Genomic DNA, 19108 nt, shown 5'->3' on the forward strand with positions numbered 1-19108 from the left:
AGCTCTGTGGGGCCATGAGGAGAGGAGTAAGCCAGACACTGAAGTTGGGCAGCTGTGGGGAACTGTCTTTGCGGCACAGGGAGTAGCTCGTGCATAGGCCTGAGTGTGGGCAGGTGTGAATAGGTCAGAGCTTCGCACTCAGAACATGGCTAAAGAGGACTATAGACTGGAGAGTGAGAAGCTTGTATGTCCTGCAGAGTAGCTGGATTTTCTGTAGAAGGTAGCATAGATCCCCAAGGCCTTGGGGTGGGGGGTGAATGACTGTGTTTTGGGTGCATCTCCCATGTTGTTTGAATGCCCTGCTGCTCTCTCCAGACTCCCCATCTTTCTTCCACCCTCCTCACCTCCTCAAGCTCTTAGAGGAACTGTCTCTGAAGTCCAGCTCTACTGTGTCCCCGGGCCTGGGATGTGCACCCTGCTTCTTACTCTGTGTGCCCAGGCCTTGGGACCCCGGGGTGCCCACCCTCCCCTGCTGGCCAAGCTGCTTTGCTGTTGGCCAACTTCTGTGCTTCACGTCCCCCTCCGACCTTGTCATTACCCCTTTTGGCCCCGTTCTGTCCTGGGCTTTTTATAAATGACTTGGCTGAGATCTTTGCGCGCGCACTGATCTCATGTGGGCATGCTGGGAAGATAGAATAATGATCTAAAAAGATCCCAGCAGGTGAGGAGGATATTGAGAAGGGTACATAGTCTGTGACTGCTAGGGGAGAGGCGCCGACACTCAAGCCTTGTGCTGGAACATGCCGATGCCTCAATGAGCCAAAGCTTGAAAAAAAAAACCGCTAACGGCCATTTTTTCCTCTTTTATCTTTATTATTAAAGATTTTTCAAACACACAAGTAGAACATTACAATGAGAATTTATCTGCTTGTCACTTTTTACTGAACAGTTGCTAATATTTTGCCAAATTTGCTTCATATAAACTCTACGTCACCACTGATGGTTCATAACATTCCACCCCACCTCCATTCCTCCCCGTGACCCAGGGCCTTTGTCAGACCTGACAGGATTCACAGAGATGTCCTCATGCCAAAAACCCAACGTCTTCCTAGGCTGTTCCAGTTAGGATGGTGGCAGGAAGGCCAGACGGGGATGTTAGATGTTTTGTGAGAGGTTTTGAGCTTGTTCTCACACTGGAGTTGGAATATAAAATATTTACTACTGCTCCCAGCTCTGTGATTCAGTATTTCAAATTTCAGAGCAAACTGTATGTACAGTTATTTCGTTATTATTTTGTTCAGGCTTAAATTTAGAGTTCTTATTGAAAAATCCCTCGGTGGATTTTGTTTGGATACGTGTAATAATGTAATTTTGGTATATGAATGAATGTTAACTGGTTATATAATATAATGTGGTTTATAGTTTAACTTGGATGTTCTAGAATTATTTATGTTCATAAATCTAGAGCTCACACGTTTTGAGACACAAAGGTGCATACATTTGTTCTTTCAGCCTGTATGTGCATACACCTACATACAACCTTTTGTTTTAGCGACTTACATCTAGTTTGCTGTAATGCAGTACTTATTGGTGATTGTATCAGATAAGGACATTAAATTGTGTTTTTGGAAGAGCGATATATTGGAGCTACCCACAAATTTAGCTGACTCATTACGTTAAAGATTTCTTTAGTGCCAATGCAGGTCACTGGAGGGACTGGCAGCGGGGCTGCCTTGTGTTTCCTTCTCATCTCGTGTTGTTGCTTTCTGTAAACTTGTCCTTGAAGGACTCTGCAGAATGGGAGCAGCATTTTGTCAAAAATGAGCTAGAACTAAGTGGGATGTCCCAACCTCAGAGGCAGGGAGGCTGGGAAATGCAGCTTAGCTGTGCACCCAGGAGAATTAAGCCATTTTGGTGAGTAGGTAGCTTTGTCTTCGCTGCAGCATGACGTGGGATGGTGCTGTAGGCAGAGAGTGACTTGGTTCCATGGGAGGAATCCATTTTCCCTTGAGCTGTGGAGTTCCAGCTTACTATTCTTCTAAAACTCATTGAGTAATGAAATAAGAATACAAGTAAGATGCACACCAGTGGTTATTGAAAACTGGCTCTCCCTCATCAGTAGATTTCAGATGTAGAACCAGCTCCCAAATGGGGATAGATGATACTAGAACCATTCCTAGTGTTATTTAATGATTTGCCGGCTTACCTGGTGAGAGAGAAACGCAGCAAATACTTCACGTTTGTGGGAAACAGAAATCTTTTTTCAGATAGCGAAATGCAAACCCAGACAAACCCAGTCGGAGTAAGCTGGTCGTCCTTCAGTCACACAGGTGGGGTGAAGAGACGAATAAGTTCCATTGCGGTGGGGGGTGGTGGTGGGGTAGCACATGTGGAGGGAGTGTGGGGGGTTCCCAACGAGAGAGGGTGGGCTGTTTGTTGTCGGGAGGGAAGCTGGGAGTGCTGCATCTGAAAAAGAAGGGATTGAAGTACATATGTTTAAGAGGAAAAAAAAAGAAAAGAAAAAAAACCCCACAGTAGTATAGGGAAGTATTGCCTTGTGGTTATAGTTATGATCCTGGCTCTGGGTCCAGACTGTCTGCGTTTGAATCCTGGCTCCTCTGCTTCCTAGCTATGAAACCATAGGCAAATTATTTAACCCCCCCTTAATCTATAAAAATGGGGTTAAAACTGTACCTGTGCCATAGGGCTAAATGTGCCAACGTATATGAAGTATTTACCCCTGACCCTGTTTTCTGCAGACCCCCTATAGCACTTAGATGCTTAGTGCCTGGCTTAGATTGTGCTCAGTACAGGTTAGCTACTCTCGCTGGTATTATAATTATAATATTTATAATATTAAAGATTTAAGAGAAATTGCAATCAAAACATCATTTGCCCTTTGTACAAAATATTATTTCCCTTTCCTTTAGAACATTGTGCACTTCAGGGCACCAGACCTCAAGAAAGGCAAATCATGTAGGAGGTCCAGAGGAGGATTATTAAACCATCAAGGGGTGGAAAACAGAGCTCTGTGCCAGTGGTCCACCAGCCTGGAAAGACGAGGGGATAGTATTTCTAGTAAGGGAAAAATTACCAAAGTTTGCCGAATCCCAGGCTACGTGGATCAGGGAAGTGGCCCATGGAGCGCTGGCTTTCAGACCAGAGCTGACCTGCCAGGGCTCCTTGGAGGTGGGGTGAGCAGAGCACGGAGTAGAGTAGGTGTTGGAGGCATCCATGTTGATGAAGGCGTGATTGTCAAGGGTGCTGTAGTGTCTGGAGGCATGCCTCTGACCTTGTGAGGTGGTGTAGTTCTTGGCATACTTCGATGGGGGTAGTTGTACGTTACGACTCTTTCTTTTCAGTTTAGGTATGAATCTCAGGGACTCCCTCGAAATCACATTGAAAGCCAGTGGTGCTCTTAGAGCTCAAGCTCTGGTCTCTCCCTCTGCCTTTTGGTGAATCCCTATTTAACCCAGAAGATATCCACCAGCCTGTCGGGGGCTGACCACAGCCTTTGTGCAGCAAGCCCTGCCTGGTGGCTTACACAGTCCTCATTAGGCACTCGTTTCATGTCGTTTTTGTTTGTTTATTTATTCATGAGAGATACAGAGAGAGTCAGAGACATAGACAGAGGGAAGCAGGCTCCATGCAGGGAGTCCGATGCAGCATTTGATCCCAGGACTCCTGGGTCACACCCTGAGCCAAAGGCAGACGCTCAACCACTGAGGCACCCAGGCTCCCCCCCCCCCCCATTTCATGTCTTTGGTGAACGTGTTATCAACAGCCTTATGTCTTAATGAGACCATCTTATCAAGGTGGAAGGGACATAGGCCTGCCGTGGATGGGTTTGTGATTACCTAAAACTCAAGAATCCTGTCTCATCGCTGACACCTCTGATGTGTGGGTTTTGGGACTTGAGTTTAACTGCCTAGTTGGCATTGGTGTCACTGGTTGACATTCCTAGGTCTTGGTCACATCATGGAGTGTTTTTGTTTTTTTGTGTGTTTCCTCCTTAAATTGCACAGGTAATGATGGGAAAGGTGCTCCTGTGTTCACTGGGGAGATGGACTGCACTTACTTCTTCACATGGGACACGAAGTACGCCTGTGTGAAGGAGAAGGAGGATCTCCTCTGCAGCGTCATTGACGGGAAGAAGCGCTATGACCTGTCTGCCCTGGCTCGGCACTCAGGTAGGGCTCTTGGGCCCCTTGGGGCTCTGTCCGTGGCTTTGTGGGAAAATTCTCTTGCCTCTTTCCCTGTGAAGACATTTGGAAATGTTCTTGCTTTTTTCTTTAACTGTCAACTGATTGTATCCTGGCCTTTTCCCCCTTCTCATGCCACAGTCGTATAAATTATTAGAAATGACCCCGAATTAGGAGGCAAAATATCTGAGTCTGAGGTTGGCATGACTCTTCTCATTGGGATGCCTGGGGCTAATCTTATTATAGTTTAGTAAAAATTGCCAAGACCCAGGCCTTGTGCTTTGTGATTAGAAAGTTTTTTACTTTAGATTTAAATTCTTGTTGCTAAGAAGGTAGATCTTGAAAGCTTCTCCCCCAACACACGACTTATTATCTGTGTGTTGTGATGGACGCTCATTAAACATGGGGATTATTTTATAGCATTTACACCTAAAATGAGTACTGTATTCTATGTCAGTTACATCTCAATTAAAAACAATAAAAAGGGTAAATTTAAAGTCTTAAAGCAGCCTTCAAGGAGGCATGCTTCCACCTCAGCCCTGGCCTTTCGGGCTCTGATGGTTGAACATGCGATGTGAAGGGCCATGTGGCCGGCATCAGTCTTTCTTTTCAGCCTGTGCTTTCCCCCTTTATCTCATGATCTCTTTTCCTGTCTCTAAAGTGGGGTTAGCATTTCCTCTCTAACCTCAGATGCTTGTGGGCCTGAAAGGAGAATGGGTTGGGAGCCCTTGGGTGCCGTGTCCCTGGCCGTATCAAAGTGACGAGGTCTGTCACCAAGGCCTGGCTTCATGGTAAAGACTTGCCGAGGTGGAGGTGGAGTCTGCTCAGCAGGTGTCGTTGAGCACTGGTTATGCAGTAGGCACCAGCTGAGGTTCTTCAAACTTGTGGGGGGCCCAGACACCGAGTGCTAAGAATCAGAGTTCCCAACAGGGAAACTGAATCTAGTTGGGACATTTTTAGTTTTACCCTTTTAGCAGCCCTGGAATTAGCTGTAAGTAGAAGTGATTTGCATCTGTAGAGATAACATCTAAGGTAGAGAGAATGCTTGCGTAGAGTCACAGAATTACCCATGTAGTAGGAGTGATTACTCATGTGTTCTGAGTCCCCATCTGGTTTGGACAGTATAATATTAGAAAAAGGAATTCCTGTCGTGTAAGGAGTGTTGAAGAGCTGCATTTTGAACACGAGACCTCTATAAATGTTCAGTGTTGGTGAACTGCCTCAGAAGCTAATGTTCTTTGTACATTAGTAGTTCACCCGGTAAGCTGGGAATGGTGCCACAGGTCAATGCTGGTGCCTGCGTGTTTGTGAAGAGGTGGGCTTTGTATGGTGGAAAGAGAGCACAGTGTTGTGTGTTGTCCTCAGTGAGTTGCCTGCCTTCTACAGGCCTCAGTTTTGTTACAGTAAACTGAGCCATGCTGGTAGATCCCTCTGTCCAGCACTGTTGTTTTAAACCTCATGCGTACAGGGCACATGCTGGGGCTCGCATGCCGTGGCTCAGGCTCCGTGGGCAGCTGGGGGATTCCTACAGGATTCACACCGACCACTGAGGATGAGCTCAGAACTCCTTCCTAGCTTGCTTATACTGTCCACCTGTCTTCCAGCTGGTCAACCCACCCCTCTCCCCATATCCTTGTCCCTGTTTGTCTTTGCGTGGCCACCTCTGGGTCCTTCCTGATGGTTGACATTGGCACATAGCTCTTCAGAATAACCGTTACCCCTGATGAGTGGTGGGGCTTTCCCTTTGAGCCCTGGCATCCTACCTGTGGAAGGAGTGCCTTCAATCTCTGTGCACCCTTCACGCACATTTCTAAGGCATCCCTTTGGCCATGGTGTCTGGGACACCTGTGATTGGTGGTCCTGCTCTTAGTGCTTGCATGCATTCCCTTCCCATCCTGTGGAGTTTTGATCCTGTTAATATATTACTGGATCACAAGCTGTAGGGGCTTAGGGGCCAATGTGTCTTATCTTCCAGAAACAAAGCATGCCCTGCATCCATTCTGCCAGTGTGTAAGTGGTGGCAGATGTCCTTAACCTCCCTGGTGGTCGGAGGAGGGTGCGTTACTGATGGTGTATCACCCTGCTGCTTCCAGGCCAAGGGCTACCATCCTGATTTGCTTTTGCATCTCTGATTTCACACTTCAGTGCTTAGGAAAACTTTGCTGTGGGATTCTGTGTCCCTATTCCCCTGTGAAGCCTGCTCTTCTGAGGAGGTATTGACATGCTTTGTTTCTACCACATGAAAGGAGAAACCTTAAGATTTTGGTGAGTCTGTGTCTCTGGTATGTCTACATCCAGAAACGTGAGTGCCTGAGGCTTACGGACTACATGCTTGCTGAGCTTGGGACCTTTTCCTTGGGTGTAATCACCATTGATGGTGTGACTCATGGACAAATAATCACTGCCTTTGGCTAAGAGAAGTGTTTTTTGTTGTTTTTTAATTACAGAACGGGAACAGAATTGGGAAGCCGTGGATGGCAGTGAGGAGGAAATAGGAAAGAAGCACTACTTCATTAATATCTGCCACAGAGTGTTGCAGGAAGGCCAGGCCAAAGGCTGCCCTGAAGATGCGGCTGTGTGCTCCGTTGGTGAGTTGTGCCCAGAGCAGGGATCCCGGTGGTGGTTTTCCTGAAGGCATGCAGAACTCGGCTGCATCCAGTTTGGAGCAAATGAGAAAGTCTTCCTGTGGTTTATGTAAATCTCCTCTGAGTTCAGCAGATATGGGATGGGGAGGAAAAAAAAGTTGATGACTCAAATGTAGGTAAATGTAGCTCTAGAAACTGTAGCATGTCGTTGTCATAAAGCTGGCCAGAGACTCCTGACGGTAGGTAATGCCATAACTGGGAGCAGAAGGAATCAGGCTGGAAGTTGAGTATCTTTTCACTTTGTAACTTGAAGAACAATGTTGCCAGTACCTTGTATAAAACTGATTTTGGGTTTTAACAGCTCTACTGCCTGTAACTGTTAACAAATTACGGCTTTAGGCAAGTGGCATCTCACTTAACTCTTCCTAGAATACTTGTACCCCTGGGGTGCCTGTAGCTGTAACTCTGTTGGTCCTGTGGCTTTCTTGGCAGAAACTGCTCAGTCACATGTTTCACACGTTACTTGTCTGCCACGTAAGACTCACCTGGAAAACGAGGGGCAGTGAGAGTAATTAGGATGTTTACAAATATTAGATACAGAATTGTGCACCTAGGCTGGGTTTTAGGAATTACCCTGGCATTCAGAATTGGTGATGTGTCTTTTGAAGCGGGTCCAGGCATGCCCATGCATCTGTGTAAGCAGGACTTGGGACAGAGTGTCAGTGCTTGATAGTAAAAGTCAGCTGAACCAAGAGAGAAGCAGTCACCTGCCTGGCTTGCTGAACAAGTTCAATTAGTTTCTGCTTTGGTCCTGGACAAACTCTAGCCTCTTGGCTGTGCTTTCAAAAGACCCTGTGTCTCAGGGGAGCGGAGACCCAGAAACCAGGGGAACAATGTTACTCCATGGGATGGCTTGCTGTTGACCTCGTGCCCATGGAACAGGACGTTGTTGATTATCACTGTGCTGTCTCATTGAGGCTGGACGTGGCCGTGGTGTCTAGAGTGGCAGCCACTGCCCGCCAAACCCATCCCTCAAGAAAACCCACCAACCACGGGGCCAGGCCAGGCAGGCTGGGGATGGGGCCGCAGCACCCTTGCTGGGTCCTGCTGATATGTTCCTACCTCTTCTCCTGTGTCATCATCACTTTTAATCGTGTCTTCTGTTTTTCCCCCTTTCTTTCCGCAGATAAAAATGGATTTAAAAATCTAGGCAAATTTATTTCTCCTCCTACAAAGGAGAGAGGGAATCTTCAGCTCTCATATTCAGATGGTAGTGACTGTGGCCACAAGAAGATAACGAGTAACATAACACTTGTCTGCAAGCCAGGTGAGCCGTTTTGAAAAAGGGAAGAGGCTACATGGGGTAGTGGTTTTTGCCCTAGCCGAGCCCGCATGCTTCATTTCTGTTTCTCACGGGCTGCTGCCAGGAGTGGGAGGTAGGAAGGGGTCGTGCCACACCATGTAGGTTCTAGAACCTTCAGTGGTGGTCTGTGGGATTCGAGCCCTCACCCCCCACCCCAAACCAGTCCAGAAATGAAGAAACCATATGGTGTCGAGAGAGTCGTGTTGCAATTTTCCAAATGAGTTATGAGTCTCCGCGCGGCTTCCTCTTCCTGGGGACTGATACCGAGTGGCCGTGCCGGCTGCTTAACTTCCTCCAAAGGGGGAAAATCGTAAGTGCTTGAAAAATGTTGTCCGTGATCTCACCCTTTAAACACAATGCTCTTCTTCGTTTACCTTTATTTATAGGTTTACTTTGTTTTTACAGTCAAAATCTATATATATATTCATACATTTTTTTCAGTGTTCCTCAAAACATGGCATTTTGTGAATACTTTTCTGTTTCGCAGTTATATTAATAATTTTTAGGGACTTCCTTGTTGCTAATGGCTTGGTCTTACTATTTTTAAATGTTTTCCCTATTGTTGGATTAGTAGCATGTTTCCAGTGCTGGTGATTGTGCTGTTACAGATCCCCTCTCCCCCTCCTGTTGAAATATTTTTTTTGGAAAAATGCCCAGCTGTGGGATAAGGTCAAGGGCTAGGACTATTTTTTGTTTTTGAGTGTTTTTTGAATTGTAAAATATATGTAAGGCAAAAATTGCCAATTTTAAGGAACTCTAGTAAAATGCACAGAACACGAAATCCAACATTTTAACCTTGTTAAGATGTCCAGTTCGGTGGCCTTAAGGACAATCACCACCATCCGTCTCCAGAACTTTTCCAGCTTCTCAGACAGACACTGTCCTTATTGAACACTGACTCCTCACCCCGCCCCAGCCCCTGGCAACCACCCTTCTTTCTGCCTCTGCAGGTTTGATTACTCTCAGAACCTCATGTCAGTGGAATCACAGTATTCATGGGACTATTTTTAGTTTAGGAACGATTAGTGATACATTTTTCTTCTTCGTTGACAGGTGATCTGGAAAGTGCTCCGGTGTTGAGGACCTCTGGGGACAGTGGCTGCTTCTATGAGTTTGAGTGGCATACAGCTGCCGCCTGCGTGCTGTCTAAGACAGAGGGCGAGAACTGCACGGTCTTTGATTCCCAGGCAGGTGTGTGTCTGCATGGCACCTTGTTGGTGTGGTGCCACCTGGAACTCTTTAGGGTTTTTTGTTTTTCTCCCCTTTAATATTTTCTATGAGTTTTAGACATAACCTGCTTCAGAATTATATTAATGCTGTTTCACCAAAAATTTGAAAGTCTGACATTTGAGGTTGAGATAATGAGAAACGTACCTCTTAAATGCATGGTGGAGGTAGGTGTGCCAAATGCAGAATGTGAGGATCACAAGGAAATCGTGTTTGAAAGGGCTTTTTGTATAAGTTAATGGCCTAGAAACCCTACCTTAGACTTTTCAAGAAGGTCATCTAGCTTTGAACTTACTGGTTGTTTATTCACCCAGCAGTTTAGGCTCTTTGAACAGGGTTTTTAGGTTAACACAAATGGGAATGGTGGTGGTGAATCCATTTTCAGGGAAATGTCAATAAGTGCAGTTCTGGAGGCCTGAAGGGAAAAGCATCTTTCTTGCCACTTTATGGCTCCTCGCCATTGGCCAGTTCCTCAGAAGACTTTTCTCTCTCTGAAACTGCGAGCTTGGGGCCACCCTTCTTGCCTGTGATCCAACTGACCTTACATATTGGCATTGTTTTTACTCTTAGGGTTTTCTTTTGATTTGTCACCCCTCACAAAGAAAAATGGTGCATATAAAGTTGATACAGAGAAGTATGATTTTTACATAAATGTTTGTGGTGCGGTGTCTGTGAGCTTCTGTCAGAAGGACTCTGGAGCCTGTCAAATAGCAAAAAGGCAAGTAACTCTTTTTTAGTTATGGGCTTCCCTTAGGTATCTCATACTGACAAATATTTTATTCTGGAATAGGTGTGTTCTCTACTGACATCATTGCTTTTCAAGGAGCAGTAAACACAAAGAAGACCTGGCTTAAAAAGAGGATGCTAAGAGTCTAATTCCCTGGAAGAGGAGCAGACTGCACCCTTAGAATTTACATAATACCTTGCTTCTGGGTAGTTTGCATTTCTTAGTTGTTAGAAACGCACATGTTTCTCTGTTCAGTGTAGTAATAGTTCAGGTGAGATGGTCGTACCTTAAACCAGCCATGCTCAGCGTGGCCTTGGGTCCTGGAGTTGAGGGGTCAGCCTGCCCTTCTACTCTACTGCAGACCCTGGTGATCCTGGACATTGTCCCCACCCCACTGCTCGGCGGCCCTTCCTTCTGCTTCTGGGTTACAGCATCACAGGGTTTCTGGCCTTGCCGTCTTTTCTGAGAGACATTTGTTTGCTTGTTTTAGTGATGGAAAGCCTTGGAACTTGGGAGTGAGTAATGCAAAGCTGTCATATTATGATGGGATGATCCAGTTGAACTATAAGGATGGCACGCCTTACAATAATGAGAAGCACACACCAAGAGCTACACTGATCACCTTCCTTTGTGACCGAGAGGCTGGAGTCGGTCGCCCTGAATATCAGGTAGGAACTGTGAGCCGTGTGCACATGTGTGGGCTTCCATCACTGATGAGAGCCGAGAGTGAGAGAACATCAGTCTCGTGAGGACAGGGGGGAAGAAAACAGTGGGTGGAACACAGCTTGTGACTTTTCTGGAGTGAGATGAGGTTCTGACCAGAGCTGAGGTGTGATCTGTGGTCTTTCCTGGGGAGAAACCATCAACTTCTCTGGCTCCCCGAGACTTACGCAGGAGCCTGTCCCGGCCCTTATTTTAGAAAGCAGAGCTATGATTAGTCTGGTTTCCTGGCCAAATCATCATCTGCTGTGATTTTAATTAATCCTTTTAGATTTGCCTGGGTACCTAGGGCACTCACTGTTCATCTGAACTGGTTATTCAGTGGGCCATACACCTTAATGGTAGCCGACCACCCTGTTGGTTTTGTCTATGCAGCTTGCATCAAAAAATCATCCTAATGGTACTTAACTGAGACTAGATTTCCATCTTCATTTATTACTGGGGTATATTCATTTTAATAAGACACACGTAGATGAGCAAAGTAGATTTACTTTCTTATAGTTCTCATTTACAGAAATTGCCCATCATTTTTTAAATGCTGGCTTGGTATAACATTCCCCTTTGTCTTTGCCACCCCGCCTGTTCCTCTCTGTGTCATGTGATTAGGAGGAAGATAACTCTACCTACAACTTCCGATGGTACACCAGTTACGCTTGCCCAGAGGAGCCCCTGGAATGTGTGGTGACCGATCCCTCCACACTGGAGCAGTATGATCTCTCCAGGTGAGACCAGAGTCCGCCTTCCTTGGCCCTGGCCCTGACCCTAGTCCAGTGTAGTGATAATTAGCTTAGGTGAGCACATAACTGAGTTGAAAATGGAGAGTCAAGTTCTGGGGGTGCAGAAGCAGATGGGGAGTTTTAAGCAGAGTAAATTCTAAGAATAGTCTGGTGGTAGCCTTTGTGACACCCACTGCTCTTTGCCACAGCAGAGTGTCAGACTTCAGCTCATTGTGTAAAACAAGGACTGTCAGTACAGAGATGTGGGGGAGTGGGCCCATGCAGGATCCACTGAGTACTGAGGGTAGTGAAGGTTGAGATGTTCATGGGTATTGTGAGTCACGGTGAGCCACATTCCATAGTTTAATTGGTAGTGTGTGTTTCATTCTGAATGTCCTTAACTACTTAGACATGAACTGTCAGATTAAAGTCTGTTAAAATTAAGAGTATGCATTTGCTTTCAAATTCTAGTCTAGCAAAATCTGAAGGTGGTCGAGGAGGAAACTGGTATGCCATGGACAATGCAGGCGAGCACAGCACGTGGAGGAAATACTACATAAATGTGTGTCGACCTCTGAACCCCGTGCCGGGCTGTGATCGGTACGCGTCGGTGTGCCAGATGAAATACAAAAATGATCAGGTGAGTCTCGCCTTCGCCCTCCCCCTCCCGGAGCATATGACTCAGTGGGTGGAGGCAGTTATTTTGGGACTTCCAGATCAGAGTAGGCCTGGCTGCTGAGGCGAAGCCCTCTGAGCAAGAGTGGGGGCCCCCCACAGATGTGATCATGCTCGAGTCATTGTTCAGATTTAGAACTTCATGAGATGCTTTGGTGCTGGTGACCTCTGATCACAGCACAGGGGAGACGAAGCTCCTGATGGCACATCTAGCCTGCGTTCAAAAGCATCTTTCAGACCAGTAGACATGTATAAAGAATAGTTTTCGCTTCCAGAGGCTCTTGCTTCTGGCTTGTTAGTGGGGAGGGAGCTTGGGAGAGTAGATCCAAGCATTAGCTTTTACTCGGAGTGCTGGGCTGCACCTCATCATCGATCGAATGCAGTTACTGCCGGAACTTTGGTACGTTTCCCTGTGTTCCTCGTACACAGTGAATCTTAAAATAAGATGTATGTGTGCTTCTTTAAAAATAGCATGTCGGGAATGTACTTTTGCTGGCGCATTTTTTTCCAGCTTGGAGGTATCTTAAGGAAGCTGACGAGCGCACTCTGGTGGTTAAGAATTACATTCCTTGCTGCATTTACACGTGCACAGACTTGTGTGCGCTCTTTGTTGGAGTGAGGATTTCAGAGTCAATCCTTATATCCACTGGTTCTGTGTTTGAGAATCACTTACTTGTCAGCACTGATCTGTGGCCCCAAAATCAAAACCTGCAGTGCTATGATTCATATGTGGATGTGTGTAGAATGGCCCCAAAGTGCACGTTCCCAGAGAAGGTGGAGCCAGACAAAGCTCTGCCTTCTGAGGGTTCTTCTCCCGAGATGACCATGGAATGGTCATTATTTATTCATGGGGCAGGGTGGAGGAGCGCCAGAGGTTCTTGGTTCAGGGCCAGGTGCACAGGGGGTGAGGCCTGTCTTGGATGCCCATTGGCAGGGCGGCCTCCAGCAAGTTACTTACCACATCTGAACCTCCTTTCCCTTATGGTAAAGTAAAGAAAATAGAATCTGCCAGCATGCGTTGTTCTCAGGATTTAAGGTCATCATCTCTATGGGATAGTGTATGTATAGGGACATATTTCCCCTGGGATGATGGGTCATTGTTTGTGATGACTTTGTGGACTGCAAGTGCTGTTGCTGAATAACAAGAATCAAAATATATCAGTAATGAAGAAGTCTTGTTTTCTCCTCGGTGGGAAAATCTAACAGACACATCTGTTTGCAGGGTTCCTTTTCTGAGGTAGCATCAATCAGTAACTTGGGGGTCACAAAGACAGGCCCTACTGTGGAAGACAGCGGCAGCCTCCTATTAGAGTATGTGAATGGCTCTGAGTGCACCACCAGTGATGGGAAGCTGACTACCTACACCACGAGGATCCATCTTGTCTGTTCCAGGGGCAGCATGGTAAGGCACATGCTGCCTGTGACCTTGATGCCATCGAGGTCTTTGTGGCTGAGCACCAGTCAGTGTGTCTGTTATAGAGACGAATGAGTCTGGGGGGAGGTGGGGTGGCATTTTCCGTCTGGGTGGTATGGACCCTATCCTGTCCCTTAGTTCTTGTCAGCTGGTGATGGAGGATCCCGACAAGCACAATGGTCTTAGGACAGATTGGCCCGAACCCCTGATGTTTGTAGGTAAGGAAGCCTGGGCCCAGTGCCACACAGGGCCATAGGCGAGCAATGAGGGCTACGTGTGTAACACGTGGGCAGATCAAGCATAAAAGATTAAGGCCAGAACATAGAGAAAGGAACAGAGATTGCTTTTGGCCATAAGTTTCTCAGTCAGGGCAAAGCAGAAGAGGAATCTCCAGATAAAAGTGCTTTGGGGTCATTATGAGACCATCCCAACTGCTTTCTTAAAAAAAACGAAGTTGGTAGAAATATATATAACAAAAGTATCATTTAAGCCATTTTTTAGGTATATAGTTCAGTGGTATTAAGATCCCTCACGGTGTTGTGCACTGTCCCTGGCACTCGTGCCCAGAACTTGGCTCTCCCAAGTCCACTTGCTTTTTCACTGAGAGTTTCACATTTATATCTGGATCGTGTTTTTTTTTTTTTTTTAATTTTTTAAGATTTTATTTATTCATGATAGACACAGAGAGAGAGGCAGAGACACAGGCAGAGGGAAAAGCAGGCTCCATGCAGGGAGCCCGACATGGGACTCGATCCTGGGTCTCCAGGATTAGACCCTGGGCTGAAGGCAGGCACTTAAACTGCTGAGCCACCTGGGCTGCCCTGGATCGTGTGGTTTTTGAATAATTACTACACTCTAAGGTGAATACAGAGTGGAGATAATGAAATTCAGGTTTATTATTAAATTATTGAGGACAGTCAGGTACACATTTTAAGGGTCTGTTACAGCTTCCTGTAGCTTCACTGAGACAAAGAGCCGAAGTAGGCAGTGCTAGCCTTCTGGGGACTTTGTCACACATGTCCCAGTTGCCTTCAAGATCCCAAGTTGTCTGTCATTTACCAACACATGATTTTTTCCAAGAGATCATTTTTTGGAGGTAAAGAAAGGGTCTCTGATAAGGGGATGAAATTACTAGCTGGATGAGCATGGGCCCGTGTTGTGCAGGAAAGGTGTTCCATGACTGAACAGTAAACCCACTCCTTGATTAGCCTGGGGTGGGTTTGCTGTTGTCTTCTCAGCCTCGGGAAGAACTCCCGGCTGCTCAGCCCCACCCTTACTGTCCTCTGGGCATGTCCATGTCCCCTCCTTAGAGCCTTGCCCCCTTTCCCACTCTAGTTTCTTGTTGCCGTGGAGATAGTGGACTGTTCCAGGAGGCTTTCTGGGATCCTTAGTTTTTCAGCCTTCCCGGGACACCTTACTTATGTGGACAGTGTATGTTGGCTTTCAGAGCAGCTTCATGTGGTGACTATCTCTGAGTGCCTTATAGGGCCGGCCATGTGCTGTGCATGCAGACACTGTGAACAGAAGTCTGTCCACAGAATTCAGCAGGCCACAGAACTTCCATGCCTAGAGCAGCTCCTTTTCACAAGTGCACTGTGGGGCAGAAGGGAAGGATGTGTTTCTGTTTGACTGTGAGAGATGCCGAGGCTGAGAGGGCACTCAGTGGGCATAGTGTGGGCTTACCATCAGGTGGCCAGCACATCCTCATCTTGTGAGCCTGGGCGGGTGTCCAGACTCTCTTGCGCCCCTGTGTTCTCGTCTGCGTACACCCAGTGGATGAGTACAGACCCTGGTTCCCAGGGGTCATTGGGAGTCTCCGTTGAGAAATGCTAACAAAACTTCATGGAGCAATGAGATCTCTTGGTGGAAGCGGCTGTCACCTGCAGTGGGCAGGCCTTGCATAGAACATGGTGTGGCACACGTCTGGGGGTTTCTTACAGGTACACACCCAGAAGAGTGTACAGAGTGTAAGTTGACACAGTGAGCAGAGCTGTGCAGTCAGACCCTACCTAGAGCAGCATCCCAGGAGGCTCCCGTTGCTCCTTCCAGTCCCTTCTCCACCCTCATGCTGGTCTCTAACGCCACGGGGCAGTTCCCCAGTTTTGAGCTTACACAGGACATCATGCACACTCTAGTCTGCTGTGTGTGGTTTCTTATGCCCTATACTCTTGGTGTAGAGTGTTTTTCAAAAGCCTGGACTAAACACAAACCCAGATTTGGATCCCAGTTCTCCTGTTTACAACCATGTGACCTCAGGTGAATTCCTTGACACCCAAGCCTGAGACATACCATCCCTTTAGTAGGAATACTGAGGACATTACATTGTAATTTGGTAGTGTACATGAGGCAGCTAGCCTGTCACAGATGCGTTCTTAAACATTCAGTAGAGTTGGCTGTTTTTAGACACGATGCCAGTATTGTCTTGGTGAGATTGAGCTCAGTCTTATCATATTGACTGTCACCCGGGGTTTAATTTTTCAGAATACCCACCCCATATTTTCCCTCAGTTGGGAGTGTGTGGTCAGTTTCCTGTGGAATACAGAAGCCGCCTGTCCTATCCAGATAATGACGGACACAGACCAGGTACGTGTGCTGTCCCGGGGCATCTCCCCAAGCTGCCTCTGGATATTCCCACCCAGGTGTCACCGCTCTGCACTCACACCTCCCCTTGTGCTTCCATCTGTTATTGGCATCACCTTTTCCTACACATTGACAGCAGGCCTCTGGGAATCATCCTGCATCGCACTTCCTGACCCCAGCTCCCAGGTGCTTGCCCGAAAATCAGGCCCTCAGCTTTGCTGCCCAGTGACTGCAAATTCCTACCTTCTCCATTCCCCTGTCCCTTTGACATTGCAGTGGCATCCCAGTGGGCTCTGGGGGTTCACCACCACTGCAGAGATGCAAGTGGTTAATACATTACCCTAACACCTAAAATGTATTGGTGCCCCGTCATCTGTAGGATCTAGCCCATCTGTTTCAGTACATTCAAGGTTTTAAAACTTGGATCCCACATTTATTATGACCATTTCTTGTATGTGCCTCGTGCCGTCCTGGCTCGTCCTACTCTTTGGCCTTGGCATGTATTCTTGCCCTTGGGTGAGCCCTCTCCTGTAGAGCGTAGCAGCAAATGACTCTGTGATGTGTTTTCTGACTCCAAAGGGAGACTTGTGGATTCACAGCCCTGCGTGTTTTCTTTATGGTGGGACTTACTTTGCTCCCTCCCCTTTTAAAATCTCCGCTTTGACAGCAGAGCCCAGACTCACCGAATGGAAAGGTCTCTGCCAGGGTCCTGGGCTTGTGGAGCCTGGGGAAGGTGGGGATGACAGGGGTCCACACTCTGTCTGCATTCCTAGTTTCTGGGGTTGGGGCTGCTGCTCCTTTCCCTGCACCTGGCAGAGTGCTCAGAAAACAGACATGGGGAAGGGGAAGGTTTATGATGTCTCCTAGAAGAGGAGGGGCGGTGAAATCCCTTGTGCCTCCCATTATCGTTACCTCTAATGAATGAGACAGAAAACAGAACACTTAAACCAACTTTGAGTTTTTTGTTTTTGTTTTTTAAAAATTATTTATGGGTTGCTTCCACTTAATTTTTTTTCATTTAAATTCAATTTGCCAACATATTTGCCACCATTAGTTTCAGATGTAGAATTCATTAATTCATTAGTTGTGTGTAACAGCCAGTGCTCATCACATCATGTGCCCTCCTTAATGCCCGTCACCCAGTTACTCTATCCCCTCACCCATCTTCTCTCCAGCAACCATCAGTTTGTTTCTGAGAGTTAAGTGTTTCCCATGGTTTATCTTCCTCTCTGAATTTTTCACGCTCAGTTTCCCCTTCTTCCTTTTTGGTCCTTTGCACTATTTCTTATATTCTGCATATGAGTCAACCTAACTTTTCCTTCGGGGGTCAGCTTTGGTGGTCTTACTCAGGTAAAAATTGTAGCCCTAAGAGCTTTCAGGTAAGTTTAATATTTCTAAGCCCAGTATCACACTTGGGTAGACAGCAGGGGCCATGTCTGAAGGGGCTGGTGAGTACACAGAGGGCTGCTCTTCTGATAGGGGTTTGAAGTCCATGAGAGGCGCATGTTTTGTGAGGTCCATACATGTAGGCTGTGGAGGTGCTGTGTATTTGCTGAGCTCCTGTGGAATTGGATTGAACATGTCTCTTTCCCCCCATTGCTCTTGCAGGCCTGTTCTATCAGGGACCCAAACAGTGGCTTTGTGTTTGATCTTAACCCACTGAACAGTTCCCAAGGATATGTGGTCTCAGGCATTGGGAAGACTTTTGTGGTAAGAATTCTGTGATGAATTTCCAGTTTGCTTTGAAACCAGGAGAGAGTGCACTGGAGTTACCTGCAGCTGGTGCAGCTGGTGGCAGGTGTCTTTAGAAATGGCCCAGGGCACTGTGGTGGCAGCTCTCAACTGGAAAGAGAAGAAAGAATCCAAATTTAAGGGGAAACGGAGATAAAACGCACTCCCATCCTGCTGTACTGCAGATGTGTGAGGGTGCCATTCTTCCGAAAATCCATTATTCCTGATCTGTTGCTGTGTGTCTAGAGCAGTGGTCCTAGGCCAGCAGCATTGGTGTCACCTGGAATTTGTTAGAAGAACAAATTCTGTGGGGTGGGTCCTTCAGGTTGTTTTAACCAGGCCCCGGGTGATTCTGTTGTCTGCTGGAGTCTGCGAACCACTAGTCGGAAGGAAATGGTACTTATGTTATCCTATAAAAGGGCAACGACCTGGGTGGCTGTGTTCTAGAATCTTCCGACACCACTTCCTTCATCAATAGCCTTGACGGAAGGAGAGAATAACCTTTGAGAAAAGGAAGTTGGGATAAGACTGTCTTATGTAAACTTGATACCGAGGGGAACTTTGTAGGTACACCTCATGCGGAAGAGCATATGGCTCGTTCCATAGCCCAGGAGAACACCAAACGGGATTTGTCCCTCAGTGGCACAGTGGCTGGTCATCCACCCACCCTCAGCCCCCAGATTGCTTCTACGGAGTTTGGTTTAAAATAGGTGAGAGCGTATGTGGCCACATGTAAGAGTGAGAGGCAGACAAAGTGTTGGTGCACTAGAAAACATGCTGGAAGATGCTCTTACACAGAACATGCTAGAAGCAGGTCAGACAGGCTCTGCCTCAGGCACACTAGCAGAGGTGTTGGGAGATGGCAGATGTGTCTGGTCTCCTGGGTGTGGCATGGCCAGTGTGCCGCCAGACGAGCTGTCTACTGAGCACACCACCACCCACCAGCTGACTGCCTGGCTTTGTACCCTCGTCACCTAGTCCTGCTGGGCTCACTTGCCCTTGGATACACCCAGTGGCCTCCTCGTGCTGCTGAAGCTGCCTAGCGAGTGAGACCTCTCTGGGGGCTCCTGGACACCTCCAATTGGAGGGGCCTGCAGATGTGGGCGGCCAGGATGGCCAGTGCCCACAACATGGCAGAGCAAGCCCAGGCTTCTCTCAGCTCTGTTGTTAATTTATGGGCATGTCTGTGAAAGAAGGAAAGGGAGCCTGTCCCAGAATTTCATCCCCA

General features: G+C 47.1%; 1 protein-coding gene across 1 annotated transcript in view; it reads left to right on the forward strand.

The window, feature by feature from the left end:
* Positions 1 to 19108, forward strand: part of IGF2R (insulin like growth factor 2 receptor) — a 99458-nt gene that overhangs the window by 46650 nt on the left and 33700 nt on the right. The window contains exons 11-21 of the mRNA XM_072829853.1: positions 3966 to 4130; positions 6590 to 6730; positions 7914 to 8054; positions 9144 to 9281; positions 9888 to 10035; positions 10535 to 10712; positions 11371 to 11486; positions 11952 to 12120; positions 13378 to 13557; positions 16051 to 16152; positions 17758 to 17859. Of these exons, the coding sequence (XP_072685954.1) occupies positions 3966 to 4130; positions 6590 to 6730; positions 7914 to 8054; positions 9144 to 9281; positions 9888 to 10035; positions 10535 to 10712; positions 11371 to 11486; positions 11952 to 12120; positions 13378 to 13557; positions 16051 to 16152; positions 17758 to 17859 (1580 nt within the window). The remainder of the gene's footprint in view (positions 1 to 3965; positions 4131 to 6589; positions 6731 to 7913; positions 8055 to 9143; positions 9282 to 9887; positions 10036 to 10534; positions 10713 to 11370; positions 11487 to 11951; positions 12121 to 13377; positions 13558 to 16050; positions 16153 to 17757; positions 17860 to 19108) is intronic.

Source organism: Canis lupus, chromosome 1, assembly GCF_048164855.1.
Source record: "Canis lupus baileyi chromosome 1, mCanLup2.hap1, whole genome shotgun sequence".
Classification (NCBI taxonomy): Eukaryota; Metazoa; Chordata; class Mammalia; order Carnivora; family Canidae; genus Canis; species Canis lupus.